This window comes from Mobula hypostoma, chromosome 2 (assembly GCF_963921235.1).
Source record: "Mobula hypostoma chromosome 2, sMobHyp1.1, whole genome shotgun sequence".
NCBI lineage: Eukaryota > Metazoa > Chordata > Chondrichthyes > Myliobatiformes > Myliobatidae > Mobula > Mobula hypostoma.
Window position 1 is genome coordinate 40,241,388 of NC_086098.1, and position 17,919 is coordinate 40,259,306.

Sequence of the window (17,919 nt, forward strand, 5' to 3'; positions counted from 1 at the left end):
AATTGTATCATTGACTTCTGGACCAACAAACCAATGTCAGTAAGGATGGGCAGCAGTGCCTACTTAAACACTGGTGCTCCACAAGGTGTGTCCTCAGCTCCCTACTGGATTCCCTGTACACTCATGACTACATGGTCAGATACTGTTCCTAACTTTATATAGCAGCAGGCTGAGGGTAGCAGACACCAACAAAATCAACAAACTCATTCATAAGGCCAGTGATGTTGTGGGGATGGAACTGGACTCTCTGACGGTGGTGTCTGAAAAGAGGATGCTGTCCAAGTTGCATGCCATCTTGGACAATGTCTCCCATCCACTACATAATGTACTGGTTGGGCACAGGAGTACATTCAGCCAGAGACTCATTCCATCCAGATGCAACACAGAGCGTCATAGGAAGTCATTCCTGCCTGTGGCCATCAAACTTTACAACTCCTCCCTTGGAGGGTCAGATGCCCTGAGCCAGAAGGCTGGTCCTGGACTTATTTCCTGGCATAATTTACATATTACTATTTAACTATTTATGGTTTATTACTATTTAATTATTTATGGTGTAACTGTAACGAAAACCAGTTTCCCCCGGGATCAATAAAGTATGACTATGACTATAAGTTTGCAGATAATACCATCAATAAATTGGTAAAAATGGCAAAGCAATGGAGGGTGGAAGTTAATTTTGAAAAATGTGAGCTGACTAAAAAGTTAAGATTTGTACAGTGATTGGTAGGACACTAAACAGGACTGAAGAGCAGAGAGACTTTGGTACATTTCCAAGGATCCCAGAAGGAACGGCACAGGTAGATAGGCAGTTAAGAAGCCTTATGGAATGGTTGCATTCATTACCTAGAGCATAAAATGTTTAAAGAGGAAGGTTATGTTACAAGGGTGTAAATAATTTAATTTCAAACATTTAAATGGTGAGTGCATACAATTAAAGCCAATGGCATTGGTATTCCAGGAATGCACTTTGACGAAATTTCTGCTTTTCCAATATTGAATTTTAGTTATTCATGTGACTTATTGATGTAGAGAGTCAGCACAACTTAGTTTGGAATATACTAGTTCAAAAGAAGCCTGATTCTAAAGTCCCCTTGGGTTGACTCATGTTAGTTATTAAATTTAACTATTTTCATTTTTCTATTTTAGATAACTTCCATCGCTGTTTCACAGTTTCATCAGTTATGATGGGTAAGTGCTTTTAATAATAGCATCAAAAATAGGTTGTTCATAAACCACTTCATGTCAAGAACATTGACTGGGCACTGTGATGCTTATGGTTCAAATATCAAATGCTATAAACAGATTATCCAGTTTTTCCAATATAAAATAACAATGTGTGGAACAAAAAATCACTATGCTAAAATCTGTAAAAGTTGGATATTTTTGTTCTGTTTTAATAATTTTGAATTAAATACTGAAAATTGTGATTTTCAGAATTTTCCTTCAACATTAGTGAGTTGGAAAAGAAAATATTGATGGAATACAATTAATATTTGGAGATGGACTTTTAGAATTTTTTTACTTAATCTTTGTGTTAAGCATCTCTTAAAATCAAATTAGCATTTCTACAGCTGGTATGTATTTTGGGTTGCATTGCAAGAAGTTAAAAATTGAAAGCTTTACTTAAGACATTGTATTGTGGATATTTATTAGTAACTGATAACTTTTACACAAACAAGAGTTGAAGCTGTCAGGCAAAGATTTATAAAAGGCCGACAAATAATCAATCCATATTTAGTTTCATTTCAAGTTAACTAAACCCATGCCTCAAGACAACTTTAGCTTTCATGGACAAAAAAGGCACTATTGTGTAGAAAAAGCAATTTTTGCCTATAAAAGCTTCTTATGAATATTACAGATAATATGAAATAAATGGAAAATGGATAGGGTTTAACCTTCACACTTCAACAAGATGTTTCTATATTTTAATGTACCACAAAACTATATTACGTAATCATCACTGTAATAGTTTTACAACCTTAGTACATTATGTATGTGTTTATTTTTGTGATTTTTTTTCTCAAGGTGTAGTTTTAATGCTTAACAAGCAGTTTATTATGATAATAATTGGAAATGATATTTGATCTCCTTATATACCAGGGTGAATTTCTATTAACTCAGTTAAAGGATTTCCTTTGGAATGTTGATGCAGAGTTCAATTGCATTGCCTAGAATTAAAGTATTTGGACACTTTTTTAAAGCTACGATAATAGTTGCAGACATCTAATAAAAGAACAGAAAAACGTTGGAAATTTTTGGAGTTGAGGTAACAGCTCTATTCACTAACAACAGGTACAATTGAGAGATGGCATTGCAAGCAAGAGGCAGTTTTGGAAACTGAGGAGAACTCTAGGAATTGTTTTAAAAAAGAAAAATAAAGTTCCTTTTGTCTTTCTTATAGAGAGGACCCATGTCAACTATGAAGTCAAAAATGATGTTGCGGTTGTGCGATTTAACACACCAAATTCCAAGGTAAGAATTAAATTGAGCATTTAATAATGATTGGCTGCTGAATGAGTTAAATTAACCAGTTCATCAACTCTCTTGAATTTATCCAGATCCAGTGCTCTCAGAAAGTGATATGTGAAAGTTTTTAATGTTCTAGAATATTTTCGAAAGCATTGACAAAGGCCTATCATATGCAAAGGGTCCAGCACTAAAATCTCTCAGCTCCGTATAAAATTGTACAATGTGGAAATAATTAAGATTATTATAAGAACGGGTGTCTATTGAGGTATCTGATTCTATGCCTTTGAATGTCAAGTGCATATTGGAAATTAAGTCTTGAGATAATATCCAGTGAAATAATGAGACCCTTCATTGGGACTTGGCCCAAAATGTGGACTGTTTATTCTTTTCTGTACATGCAGCCTGACCTGTTGAATTCTTCCAGCATTTTGTATGTGTTACTCTGGATTTCCAGATCTGCAGAATCTCTTGTGTTTATATGTGACTTGAGTGATTTGAAATTTGTTTCCTTTTGATTCTGTTTAGGTTAACACTCTATCCCAAAAGCTACAGTCAGAATTTACTGATGTGATGAATGAAGTCTGGGCAAATGATGCAGTCAGAAGCATTGTACTTATCTCATCAAAACCGGGTTGTTTCATAGCTGGTGCTGACATCAAGTATGTTGCATTTTTTAAATTTATTTCCAACATTTAACAAGGATTATTTGCAGGACTAGAAGAGCAGTGGGGTGAGACTAGTTGTTCCAAAGATCTGACAGTCAAGAAGACTGTAGGCCATTCTTGTGTGATGTAAAATTCCCATGTTATTTATGCAATACGATATACAGCTTTTCCATTTTTTTGGTTTATTTCCTGTCCATATTGCTTCTTTTCCTCTTTTTTTTTAAACTTAGCTTTTTTAAAGCTATTAATCATAGCATTTGTTTTTCTACCAGTTTTAATTTTGAAGAGTGTGAGAAAGTTACTTTCTTGACAGATTATCTTTATTGTGTTCTTAAAGGGGAAAGAAAACTTTGCGTAATGTACAGTTTAAGAATTTACTATGTATGGTCTGAATTAAGTAATCAAGAAACAATGATTTCTAATTTGATCAACATGTTTAAAATCTATAAATGTTTTTCGGGTTATGTTGAAGCCTTTGATTGTATTGCAGTCTCCAAAAGTAGCTCAAAAGAAGATTATTTATTGGTCCAATATAAATTAAGCTCTTAGCAAGAAGCTGGCATTGGCTGCAGTATTGTTAAATCCTATGAATGTGAAAAAAGTTGCATTGTAAGTGGGTTACATTAGTATTAAATGTAGTTGCACAAAAGCTTGTTCTCTTTGCAGTATGATAGAGGAGTGTAAAACTGCTGAAGAGGTGGTTCGTTTATCTCAAGAAGGACAGAAAATTTTTTCGAAGATTGAAGGGTCCACTAAGCCAGTTGTCGCTGCTATCAATGGTTCCTGTCTGGGTGGCGGTCTTGAGGTATGGACTTTGTTCTTTCTTTGTTATGTGCAATCTAACTAGTTGCAGAGAAACAAGGAGAAAGGGCTTGAAGCTAATGACCACCACTATCTCCCAACATCAAACCCTGTTCTCCTCCCCCATCTATCAGAACCTGCCTGTCATCTTTCAACCTTCCTCAGTCCACCAGCCACTCCAGACTCCCCTTCTCTTCTTCATTCTGATCATCTTGCCTCTCCACTCTCAGTCTTGAAGCAATGTTTCAACCCAAAACATCACTGATTCCTTTCCTTTCCTCTCACAGATCCTACCTGACTCTCTGAGTTCTTCCAGCAGATGCTTTGTAGCTCCAGAGTAAATCTACATCTGCTTATTTATGTTGCTCCATATAAATATGTCTTGAATGAATTGCATCTCCCACCTAAGAGGCATTTACCTCAATGTTCTGAATTCCTTCAAAAAAATTTTGCCATTGGTTCAGTGTTTTCCTGTTTTGCGATTATTATTTTCTTGCTTTTGAAAAGTGGACTTTTCTAATTGTTTAAATCAAAACTTATATACACTTCCCTTTCCCCACAACATACTTAAAGTAAGATATAATTATTGAAGCATGTAAGTACTGAATCAATGTTGTTTTGATCACACTCAATGATTATAGTCTTATTATAGGAAAACTGTGATTTTTGCTGGAGAGAGTGAAGAGTAAATTTACTGAGATGTTGCTGTATTTAAGGACTAGGCATCGTAGACTTATGGAGTTAGACAGGAAGAAACCAAGCCCTTCAGCCCAGTTGGTCAATGCTGACCAAGATGCCCAATGTAAGCAAGTCCCATTTGCCTGAATTTGGCCCATAACCTTCATGGGGAGAGATTGATTAGGCTGTTTTCCAGAAGTGAATGATCTGAGAGGTGACCCTTGGAAGAAAGAAGTATATAGGATTATGAGAGGCATAGATAGGGGAGATAGTCGAAACCTTTTCCCCATAGTACCAAAAACAAGATAGTTTAAGGTGAGAGGAAGAAGTTTTAAAAGGGATCTAAAAATTAAGTATTTTTCAGAGAGTAGTTGAGCTATCAGAGTTGCTGCTAGAGCCAGTGGTAGAATCAGATACGATTACTACATATAAAAGCCATTTAGACAGGCTCAAATGGGCAAAACATTGAAAGATGGTCCTAATGTGGGCAGAATGGATTAGTGTAGATGGAATAAAAGGCTGGCATGGACATGTGTTGAAGGGCCTGTTTCAATAATGTATACAGCTACTTTTAGAGCTAGCAATATGTCTTGTTATCCTTTATCTTGACTGAATTGTTGTTTTTTTCATTCACGATTATCTTTGCCTTCTGATAAGCCAACTCAGCAACTTGTGTTTTGCACTGTTACCCTTATAAATTCTGATATAACTCAAGATCTTGTTCTATACATCATTATTTCATTTTCAGTTCTGGATCTGAAGGAATCCATGATTTAGTGAAATTATCACCAAAATATTTAAAGATATAATTTAATTTCATGTGATTTTTCAATCAGAAATGGAGTATCTTCTTCTTAAGCTCAGCGCCCTCCTGGGGCATAGGCCATTGAAAGCAACTCGTAAGAGTCTTCTGTTCTGATCCAGTAGAAGATTGATCAGCCCTGTGGCTTCTGCTTTCACACAGAATTTCATATGTCTCCTAGGCGAAGACCCTTCCTCGCCCAGGAATGCAACCGTCCATTGCAGAGTTAGAAATGGAATATGATGAACATCATTTGAGTTGAAGTGATTTGTATGATATATGCATAACTCTGTGATAGATTGCGGAGGAACTTGTGATTGCTTTCAGTTTTGTAATTAAATGGTGACACAGCATTCTCTGTAGGCAAATAGCTCATTGCGTCTTATTCAAAAAAAAGTAGATTTTTTTTTAATACGCCTATCACTGAAACTAAATTATTGAATGTGCTTATAGGTCGCAATTGCCTGCCAGTACAGGATAGCAACGAAGGACAGAAAGACAGTCCTGGGCACTCCAGAAGTCATGCTTGGTTTACTGCCGGGAGCCGGTGGTACTCAGCGATTGCCAAAGATGGTACGTAAGTCTACTATGCAAATTTGATTGCAGTATCAACCAAAATAACTGAGTTCAGTGATGCTGTTCTTGTTTGTCAAATTCATAATCAAATAACCTACTAAGCAGTGGGAAAAATGAACTTGATGAGTCTATTATGCACCATTATAGGTTTCTTTGTAGCTTAGAATATGTCTTTTAGATGTAACTTAAAGAGAAGATATGGTCGTTTTATTCCAAAAATATTCACACAAAGCATGTTGATTTTTCAGATTTTAAGACCTCTTGAAGTGTTTTACTTTGCATAAAAGGAATAGTCTTTTAAATTTGCCTCCAACTTACACCCTGCCTGCAAGTTTACCTGGTTCATTTCTGACACCTCCCTCTCCTTTCTCCATCTCTCTCTCTCTCTCCACTAATAGATACTAATTTGACAGTTCATCTACTGATATCTTTTATCAACACACTGATTCTGACAGCTACCTGGACTATACCTCTTCCCACCCTGTCACTTGTAAAAATGCCATCCCCTTCTCTCAATTCCTCCGTCTCTGCCGCATCTGCTCTGAAGATGAGGCTTTTCATTCCAGAACTAATGAGATGTCCTCCTCCTTCAAAGAAAGGGGCTTTCCTTCCTATACCATCAATGCTGCTCCACCCACATCTCTTCCATTTCACACATGTCTGCCCTCACCCCAACCACCTTCACCCCACCAGGGATAGGGTTTCTCTTGTCCTGACCTACCACCCCACCAGCCTCCGCGTCCAGCACATAATTCTCCTTAACTTCTGCCATCTGCAAAAGGATCCTACCACCAAACACATCGTTCCCTCGTTCCCCACTTTCCGCAGGGATCCTTTCATGTCTTTCTTGTCCATTCGTCCCTCCCCACTGATCTCTGTCCTGGTACTTACCATTGCAAGCAGACCAAGTGCCACACCTGCCTCACACCTCCTTCCTCACTATCATTCAGAGGCCCAAGCAGTCCTTCCAGACGAGGTGACACTTTACCTGTCAGTCTGTTGGGGTCATCTACTATGTCCAGTCCTCCCGCTGTGGCCTCCTGTATCGGTGAGACCCTACGCAGAATGGGAGTCTGCTTTGCCAAACACCTGTCCGCCAAAAAAAGTGGGATCTCCTGATGGCCACCCATTTCAATTCTGCTTCCCATTCCAACGTGTCAGTCCATGGCCTCTCCTGCTGCTGCGATGAGGCCACACTCAGGGTATGTTCCATTTGGGTAGCCTCCAACCTGTTGGAATGAACATCAATTTCTTAAACTTCCAGTTATTCCCTCCACCTTCACCATTCCGCATTGCCATTTCTCCCTCTCTCACCTTATCTCCTTACCCGCCTGTCACCACTCTCTGGTGCTTCCCCCCCACCTTTTTGCCATGGCCTTCTGTTCTCTCTCATCAGATTTCCCCCCAATCGACTACCCAGTTCTTCACTTCACCCCACCCCATTTCCTGATTGCACCTGTCACCCACTACCTTGTACTCTTCTTCCCCTCCCCCCACCTTTCCCTGACTTCTCTCTTTTTCCAGTCCTGATGAAGGGTTTCGTTTGAAACGTTGAATGGTTACTCTTTCCATAGATAGTGCCTGGCCTGTTGAGTTTCTCCAGCATTTTGTGTGTATTACTTTGATTTACAGTGGATTTGCTCTTGTTTGTGACTTTTAAATGTGTTAGAAATGAAATAAGAGAATGAGGGGAAACAATTGTTCCAATGTTTAAAAAAATCCAAACAAAGTGTCTATGTGTATATAGTATAACTAAATGTGCAAGATACATGATCAAATTAATTTAAAAATCAAATTTAATTATTCAGCCATATACGGATACACCCGAACAAAACATGGCTGAGGTGCAAAACATAGCAATCTAAAGCAGCGAGCAAAAAAACATAGTCACGTCTGTGTGTGTGTGTGTGTGTGTGTGTGTGTACACACATATGTACACACCCAAGACCCTATCCTGATGATACAAATTGATGGCACAGTTCCTGGTTCAAAAACATAATAGATAAAATTTTAAGGAAAAAAAGCAAGAGTTGAAAACAGATTTCAAAGAGGAAAGTTATGTATGATCATCCTTACCGAGTTATTTGGACAGACAAATAATATACAGATTTATTATGATAGCATGACATACAATAAACACTGGACAAGAAAGCTGAAGGATATACATCATTGGAGATAATAGCTTATCTGGAACTGGTATAAACTGGTATTAACCATTTTGCCCTGATGGCCTGGTTCTCAGCGGTACATTGAATATAATTCAATTTTCTAATTTCTTGCCTTAAATTATTATCAGATTGGCCTTCCTAATGCTCTTGATATGATGTTGACTGGGAAAAACATTCGAGCTGATAAAGCCAAGAAGATGGGTATAGTGGACCATTTAGTTTCTCCCCTGGGTAAGTTTATACTTCTAAGAAATCCTACATTTAACAATGGGGGGAAAAAGTTGGGAGTTTTTTTTCCCTTCAAATAGATTGAAAGCCTGAGCCTGCCGTAATTTGGCTGGATCATGCTTGATTTGCCTGCACTTCACATGCATTCTGTGATGCTGTAATGAATCTACAGGCCATGTTACTTAAGTTGTTGCATGAGGTAGAACAGCCTACAATTTGAAGCCCTTTTTCAAAGCTTGTGCATTTGTTTAATCTAAGTAGTTGATCATTTGGAAACAATTGAATAGATTTAAGTGATTAAAAGTTGACAATTCTGATTTGATGGAGAATGGACGTGAAAGCACAGAGGAACATCTGGAGAAATTTCTAAAACGCCCGTTCACTGCTGTCGTTACTGTGTGGTCGTGAATCTTTCGGAGGGTAGGCCTCAAAATCCCCGGCGTTGCCTGCTTTTGGCGACCGAGAAGGAGGTCGAATCGTTTGGACAGAGATGGCGCTCAGTACTCGGTGTCGGAGAGCTGATCAGAGCTCGAAGTTTTTGGATGACTCAGAGTCGGATTGTGGTCGGCATGGCAGGGAGAGTTTTTCTTCCTTCTCCCGTCTGCGTGAGATGTGGGACATTTGAGAAACTTTGAACTTACTGTCCTCATGGACTTCTTCACCAAGTTATGGTATTGTTACACTGTTTGTAACTATATGTTATAATTATGTGGTTTTGTCAGTTTTTTCAGTCTTGGTTTGTCCTGTGTTTTGTGATATCACACTGGAGAAAATAATGTATCATTTCTTAATGCATGCATTACTAAATGACAATATAAGAGGACTACGTGTCTTCATAATCATAAAATCAATTAGAAATGATTTGAAATTAAAAGTCAGAAAATTTAATTTAAAGCATTTATCTGATAAAAATTAAAAGCCTTAAAATTAAACTAAAGCAAGAATACAAACCACTTTACCAGCAAACCATCTATTTAGATGTCAAATAAGATAGGGTGGCTCCCATAAATATAGAGACATAACCTAAGAGCACAATTTGGATCGTGGGACATCCACAATTCAGCACAATTGAGGCTCATAATTCACGTGTCTTATGACATCAAGAAATTTATCTACTTCCTTGACTATTTTAAATGAGATGACCTTGGCTGCATTTGGTGGCAGAAAATTCTACAGGTTCACCATCCAGTGGATGAAGAAGCTTCCTCACATCTGAGTTTTGAAATCCATACCAGAGGCTTTGACCCCTGGTTCTACATCCTCCATGTACCTCGTCCTGTTAGATCTTTATACATATCCATGAGATTCCACTTTCATTCTTTTCTAAAGAGAGTATATCCACCAAGCAACCCACCTATTTTAACACTAGCCTAATCACAGGACAACTTAAAATGACCAATTAACCTACTAACTGGTACGTTTTTGAACTGTGGGAGGAAACTGGGGCACCTGGAGACAACATACGGTTGGCGCTGGAATTGAACTCCAAATTCTGGAACACCTCAAGCTGTAATAGTGTTGCACTAATCACTATGCTACCATGTTCTCCTTAGGCCTGATCTACCCAATTCCTCCTTGATGTATCCTGCCTTTATAGAATCAATTTCAAATACTTTCTAAGCTACATCCATGTTAAGAACAACTTTATTAGATAAGGAGACCAAATCTTCACACAAAGCTCTAGGTAGGTTCTTGTCCAAGGTCCTGTATAATTGCACCAGTGCATCCTAGCTATTGTAGTCATTGGTGAGGTCTGGGAGGACTGGCAAGTGGCCAATGTTGTACCCCTATTTAAGAAGGGAACAAGGGAAAATCCTAAGAACTGTAGACCAGAATCTCACGTCAATTGTAGGGAAATTGCTAGAGAAAATTCTTAGGGATAAGGTTTATGAACAATTGGAAGCCAATGGCCTAATTAGGGAGAGCCAGCATGGCGTTGTGTGTGGCAGGTCATGCCTTACCAACTTGATTTGAGTTTTTTGACAAGATGATGAGGGAGATTGATGAGACTAGGGCAGTGGGTGTTATCTACATGGATCTTAGTAAGGCGTTTTACCAAGTCCCACACGGGAGGCTAATCCAGAAGGTTAAGATGCATGGGATCTGTGGCAAATTGGCTGTTTGGATTCAGAACTGGCTTGCGCATGAAAGACAGAAGAGATGGAGAGTAGTGGTTGAAGGAACTTATTCGAGCTGGAGGTCTGTAATTAGTGGAGTTCCACAGGAATCTGTGGTGGGTCCTCTGTTGTTTGTAATGTATATAAGTGATCTGGATGAAAATGTAGGTGGGTGGGTTGGTAAATTAGTGGATGATACCAAAAATGGTAGAGTAGTGGATAGTGTAGAAAACTGACAAAAAAAATACAGCATGATATAGATCCATTGCAGATATGGGCTGAGAAATGGCAGATAGAGTTTAACCCAGATAAATGTGAGGTGTTGCACCTCAGTAGGGCAAATACAAGGAGACCATACATTGTTATGGGCAAGGTCATTAACAGTGTTGCTGAGCAGAGATATCTTGGGATCCAAGTTCAGAGCTCCTTGAAAGTGGCTACACAGGTTGATAGGGTGGTTAAGAAGGCTTATGGAATGCTTGTTTTTATTAGTCGAGGCATTGAGTTCAAAAGTCAGGAGGTTATGTTGCAACTTTATAAAACTCTGGTTAGGCCACATCTGGAGTATTGTGTACAGTTCTAGTTTCCCCTCCACTTGGAAGGATGTTGAGGTTATAGAGAGGGTGCACAAGAGGTTCACCAGGATGCTGCCTGATTTAGAGGGCATGTGCTATCACGAGAGGCTGGATAAACTTGGGTTGTTTTCCCTGGCGAGTCGGAGGCTGATGGGAGATCTGATAGAGATTTACAAGGTTATGAGAGGTATAACTAGAGTAGACAGAGAGTATCTGTTTCCCAGGGTTGAAATGTCTAATACCAAAGGGCATGCATTGACGGTGAGAAGGGATTAAGGGGGATAGGAGGAGTAATTTTTTTTTTTACTTAGCACCTGGAATGCTCTGCCTGGTGTGGTGGTAGATGCAAATACATTAGAGGCTTTTAAGAGATGTTTGGATAGACATATGGATATAAGGAAGATGGAGGGATATGGAGAAGGTGTAGATAGGAGAGATTAGTGTTTTGATGTTTTGGATTTGCTTCTTATCTGGTTTTGGCAAAACATTGTGGGCCGAATGACCTGTTCCTGTGCTGTACTCTTCCATATCCTATGTACTCAAATCCTCTTAGCAATGAGGACCAGCATACTACTTGCCTTCCTTACTATTTGCTGGACTTGAATATTGCTTTTGGTGAGTAGTGTATAAGGACAGCCTGATCTCTCAAACATTACATTTTTCCAGTCTCTCATCAAGTCTGTCTGTCTTTGCTGTCAGCAAAAGCCATAGTGATGGATTTATTTTTGTCAAAAGTTCTTGAGCACTGGAGTACAGAGTTTTTGTAGTGAAGCTAATCCAAAAGTTTTATCATTGTACAAGTTATACTTTAAAAAAAAAACATGACAAAGCTTATCAATTCTGCATTGTGTTTCCCCCAGAGAGCAAACCTCTTTGTATATCAAGGAATGTCCGTCTTTATTCCAGTAAACATCAGTTCATGGCATATAATGATTTTTCTAGATTTTGTCCAACATTAATTTTGTGTATGATTTATCATGATTAAATACTCCATCATGGTCACAGAGTTTTATGGTGTACAGAAATATAGCTGGTCTATATTTGAATTTTTTTATTTTAAAAGTGGTACTTTAATACTAGATAGAAAAGTAGACTGGCAGAAATCTAACCAATGAACAGTACTACTTGATGTTTAAAATAATTTTTGGAAGGAAATGTTGTTTACAAATGACTCTGGAATTGGTATAGTATCTTCATAATTTGTTCTCATTCATTCTGGACATTGTTGCTCTCATAGAAGTAGATAGACGATGTGCCTGTGCCTGTGCTGAAATGCTTTATAATTAAAATTGCATTAACTTTTGAACTTGATAGGCCCTGGGTTGAAAACTCCAGAAGAGAGGACAGTGGAATACTTGGAAGAAGTGGCAATTAATTGTGCCAGAGGAATAGCAAATAAAGAAATTTCTCTTAAGAAGGATCAGAAGCTGACTGACAGTAAGTATTCAAAGCAAAATATATAATTTACTGCAATAGTAGAACTTTTTAAAGTTCTAAACTGCATTACATAATTTCTGTGTGTCTTTCCATGCAGTTTATCAGATTACTATAAATATTTTTTTGCCACAACAAATGGTATGTTTAATTTTGTATTCTTCTGTTGTAATGTTTGTAATCTTCATTTATGATCTCATAGTTATGACCTCTATCCATTGCCTGTGCTTGAAGTTTTTTTGCCAAATTCAGAAACATTGCAAGCATTTCTGTATTACATTTTGAATTAAATTTTAATCGTGAAGAGGCACACTTCCTTGAAATCTGATCCAGTAGTGAGTAGCTGGGCTGTCAAGACATCAGGCCCTCATGTTGTGCCTGGTAGGACACTGAAAACCTGTGCCAACCAACAGACGGGCGTGTTGAAGGACATCTTCAATCTCTCACTGCAGTGGTCCCCAACCACCGGGCCGCAAAGCATTTGCTACTGGGCCGCGAGGAAACGGTATGATTTGATGATATGAAACGATATGAGTCAGCTGCACCTTTCCTTATTCCCTGTCACGCACTGTTGAACTTGAACATAGGTTTGCCAACTATCCCGTATTAGCTGGGACATCCCATATATTGGGCTAAATTGGTTTGCCCATACAGGACTGCCCTTGTCCCATGTTTCCCCCGCTAAGGTAGAGCATTCCTATGAAACCTTTCGTAACATAAACCGAAATGGCGTAAAGCGAAGAAGCAATTACCATTCATTTCTATGGGAAAAATTTTTGAGCATTCCCAGACCCAAAAAATAACCTACCAAATCATACCAAATAACACATAAAACCTAAAATAACACTAACATATGGTAAAAGCAGGAATGATATGATAAATACACAGCCTATATAAAGTAGAAATAATGCACGTACAGCGTAGTTTCACTTAACAGAATCGGGAAGATTAAAGGCTGATTTATACTTCTCCGTCAGGCTTGTGCCGTAGGCTATGCAAGTGGGCAATGCCATTGTGAGCATTTATACTTCTGCGTTGGTGTGTCTGCATCGCTCTGCAATTCGCACGTCAGGCATGCACACACACCTGCCCGTACAAGGCATCATGGTCATGATAGTCTTTCTCGGGGTAAACAAGTTTAAAGCGAGCGTCTTTTTTCGTAAAAGCGAAATGTGTCCTCCATAATTCCGGAGGTCTGTGAAGCTTTATGGAAAGCATTGCAGCCAGAGTTCCTTCCCTGCCTTTCGGTCGCCCAATGAGAAGCTATTGCAGCGTAGGAGGAAATGCGATGCTACCAAGCGGACCAATCACATTTTTTGCGGTCTGCGTTGCCGTGATGCGTAGTTACATTTTGGGAGAGGTGCGTGCCAGGCTACGGCGTAGGGATCCGCGTAAGCACTGCGTAGGGTTCGTGGCTACGCCATACCTATGGTGCTGATTTGACGCAGAAGTATAAATCAGTTTTAAGCCAAAACCGATTTGTAGGGGAAAAAATCGGCACGTACACGCATGGGCACACAGGTGCTCGCGCGAGGCTTCATGGTCATGGTAGTCTTTCTGGGGGTAAACACAAGTGTCCCGTATTTGACTGCTACTTTTGTCCCTTATTTGGGAGTGAGAATGTTGGCAACCGTGCTTGAACACCGTCTCCCCCCCCCTCGGCTGGTCTGCAAGAATATTGTCAATATTAAACCGGTCCGCGGTGCAAAAAAGGTTGGGGACCCCTGTCTCACCGCTACATTCAGAAGCTCCCCCTGCTTCACAGTTATACTAGTGCCTCTGAAGAGCAGAGTGAGCTGCCTCAATGTGTATTGCCCAATAGCATTCTGATCTACTGTGATGAGTGTTTTGAACATGGCCAGAATCAACTCCTGCCTATTACCACAATAGGTCTATAGCAGATACAATCTCACTGGCTCGCCACTTGGCTTTGGATACCTGAACAATAGCAAACCTACGTCAGGTTGCTGTTTATTGGCTCAGTGTTCAACACAATCATACCCTCCGTCCTAATCAACAAGCTCCAAAACCTGGGCTTTTGTACCTCCCTCTTGACTTTCTCACCAGGAAACTACATTCAGTGCAAATCGGAAAATAACATCTCCATCTTGCTGATAGTCAACACTGGTGAACCTTAAAGGATGTGTGTGTAGCCAACTGCTCCACTCTCTCTGCACCTACAACTGTGTAGCTAGCCATAGCTCAAATATGATCTATCAATTTGCAGATGACACAACCATTGTTGCCAGAATTTCAGATAGTGACAAGGAGGCATACAGGAGTAAGATAGATCTACAGGTTGAGTGATGTCACAACAGCAACCTTGCACTTAACATCAGTAACTTCAAGGAACTGATTATGGACTTCAGCAAGGGAAAATCAAGGAAACACGCCAGTCCTCATTGAGTGATAGGCAGTGGAAAGGGGCATTGGTGAGCTTTCCTGACTATGTAGGATGTGTTCCGGAACCATGAAAGGTTGTGTGCAGTCCCAAAAGTTTGAAACTGCTTGTAGTTTCCACTGCTGTACCATCAATGTAAAGTGTGAGTTCTCATGAAGTTCTACTAACTGAGGGTCCATGGACCTCAAGTTGGAAACCCCTGCTCTATTTCAAAGTACTGTTACTATTTTTCAGATGCTAGTCCTTTCTGTCAGTTTCAGCTGTCCCAATTTTTTTCTTACTGTTTTCTTTATAAAGGCTCTTGAATGTATTTTAGTGACTAAGGTGAAGGCATCCCTTCCCACCTTAAATCCTCCCTATATTTTGTCAATTTCATTTTAGGCACCATATAACACCAGAGAATCACTGTCATTGCACTTACTGTTACAGGTTTCCCCTGCCATCCGAAGGTAGAGCGTTCCTATGAAATGGTTCGTAAGCCAGAATGTCGTAAAGCGAGGAAGCAATTACCATTAATTTATATGGGAAAAATTTGTGAGCGTTCGCAGACCCAAAAAAACCTACCAAATCATGCCAAATAACACATAAAACCTAAAATAACAGTAACATATAGTAAAAGCAGGAATAATATGATAAAATACACAGCCTATATAAAGTAGAAATACTTCTCTACAATCATTGCCTGCACTGTTCTTCGTAGCGAAAATCTCACGCAAGTGCTCTCAGCAAGAACACTCTCTCCAGTAATCTTTAAGCTATGAAGCTGCCAAATCATAGCAAATAATGCAGGGGAGGTGGGGTGGCGTTGCTGGTTAAAAAAGAGATTAACGCAATAGAAAGGAAGGACATAAGCCGGGAAGATGTGGAATCGATATGGGTAGAGCTGCGTAACACTAAGGGGCAGAAGACGCTGGTGGGAGTTGTGTACAGGCCACCTAACAGTAGTAGTGAGGTCGGAGATGGTATTAAACAGGAAATTAGAAATGTGTGCAATAAAGGAACAGCAGTTATAATGGGTGACTTCAATCTACATGTAGACTGGGTGAACCAAATTGGTAAAGGTGCTGAGGAAGAGGATTTCTTGGAATGTATGCGGGATGGTTTTTTGAACCAACATGTCGAGGAACCGACTAGAGAGCAGGCTATTCTGGACTGGGTTTTGAGCAATGAGGAAGGGTTAATTAGCGATCTTGTCGTGAGAGGCCCCTTGGGTAAGAGTGACCATAATATGGTGGAATTCTTCATTAACATGGAGAGTGACGTAGTTAATTCAGAAACAAAGGTTCTGAACTTAAAGAGGGGTAACTTTGAAGGTATGAGACATGAATTAGCTAAGATAGACTGGCAAATGACACTTCAAGGATTGACGGTGGATATGCAATGGCAGGCATTTAAAGGTTGCATGGATGAACTACAACAATTGTTCATCCCAGTTTGGCAAAAGAATAAATCAAGGAAGGTAGTGCACCCGTGGCTGACAAGAGAAATTAGGGATAGTATCAATTCCAAAGAAGTAGCATACAAATTAGCCAGAGAAAGTGGCTCACCTGAGGACTGGGAGAAATTCAGAGTTCAGCAGAGGAGGACAAAGGGCTTAATTAGGAAGGGGAAAAAAGATTATGAGAGAAAACTGGCAGAGAACATAAAAACGGACTGTAAAAGCTTTTATAGATATGTAAAAAGGAAAAGACTGATAAAGACAAATGTAGGTCCCCTGCAAACAGAAACAGGTGAATTGATTATGGGGAGCAAGGACATGGCAGACCAATTGAATAATTACTTTGGTTCTGTCTTCACTAAGGAGGACATAAATAATCTTCCAGAAATAGTAAGGGACAGAGGGTCCAGTGAGATGGAGGAACTGAGCGAAATACATGTTAGTAGGGAAGTGGTGTTAGGTAAATTGAAGGGATTGAAGGCAGATAAATCCCCAGGGCCAGATGGTCTGCATCCCAGAGTGCTTAAGGAAGTGGCCCAAGAAATAGTGGATGCATTAGTGATAATTTTTCAAAACTCGTTAGATTCTGGACTAGTTCCTGAGGATTGGAGGGTGGCTAATGTAACCCCACTTTTTAAAAAAGGAGGGAGAGAGAAACCGGGGAATTATAGGCCGGTTAGCCTAACGTCGGTGGTGGGGAAACTGCTGGAGTCAGTTATCAAGGATGTGATAACAGCACATTTGGAAAGCGGTGAAATGATCGGACAAAGTCAGCATGGATTTGTGAAAGGAAAATCATGTCTGACGAATCTCATAGAATTTTTTGAGGATGTAACTAGTAGAGTGGATAGGGGAGAACCAGTGGATGTGGTATATTTGGATTTTCAAAAGGCTTTTGACAAGGTCCCACATAGGAGATTAGTGTGCAAACTTAAAGCACACGGTATTGGGGGTAAGGTATTGGTGTGGGTGGAGAATTGGTTAGCAGACAGGAAGCAAAGAGTGGGAATAAACGGGACCTTTTCAGAATGGCAGGCGGTGACTAGTGGGGTACCGCAAGGCTCAGTGCTGGGACCCCAGTTGTTTACAATATATATTAATGACCTGGAAGAGGGAATTAAATGCAGCATCTCCAAGTTTGCGGATGACACGAAGCTGGGTGGCAGTGTTAGCAGTGAGGAGGATGCTAAGAGGATGCAGGGTGACTTGGATAGGTTGGGTGAGTGGGCAAACTCATGGCAGATGCAATTTAATGTGGATAAATGTGAAGTTATCCACTTTGGTGGCAAAAATAGGAAAACAGATTATTATCTGAATGGTGGCCGATTAGGAAAAGGGGAGGTGCAACGAGACCTGGGTGTCATTATACACCAGTCATTGAAAGTGGGCATGCAGGTACAGCAGGCGGTGAAAAAGGCGAACGGTATGCTGGCATTTATAGCGAGAGGATTCGAGTACAGGAGCAGGGAGGTACTACTGCAGTTGTACAAGGCCTTGGTGAGACCACACCTGGAGTATTGTGTGCAGTTTTGGTCCCCTAATCTGAGGAAAGACATCTTTGCCATAG

At 39.8% G+C, this 17,919-nt stretch overlaps 1 protein-coding gene across 1 annotated transcript in view; it reads left to right on the top strand.

Moving 5' to 3' along the window:
* Positions 1 to 17,919, top strand: part of LOC134339428 (trifunctional enzyme subunit alpha, mitochondrial-like) — a 63,158-nt gene that overhangs the window by 12,955 nt on the left and 32,284 nt on the right. The window contains exons 2-8 of the mRNA XM_063035925.1: positions 1,147 to 1,188; positions 2,402 to 2,472; positions 2,995 to 3,128; positions 3,801 to 3,939; positions 5,869 to 5,988; positions 8,288 to 8,390; positions 12,394 to 12,516. Of these exons, the coding sequence (XP_062891995.1) occupies positions 1,147 to 1,188; positions 2,402 to 2,472; positions 2,995 to 3,128; positions 3,801 to 3,939; positions 5,869 to 5,988; positions 8,288 to 8,390; positions 12,394 to 12,516 (732 nt within the window). The remainder of the gene's footprint in view (positions 1 to 1,146; positions 1,189 to 2,401; positions 2,473 to 2,994; positions 3,129 to 3,800; positions 3,940 to 5,868; positions 5,989 to 8,287; positions 8,391 to 12,393; positions 12,517 to 17,919) is intronic.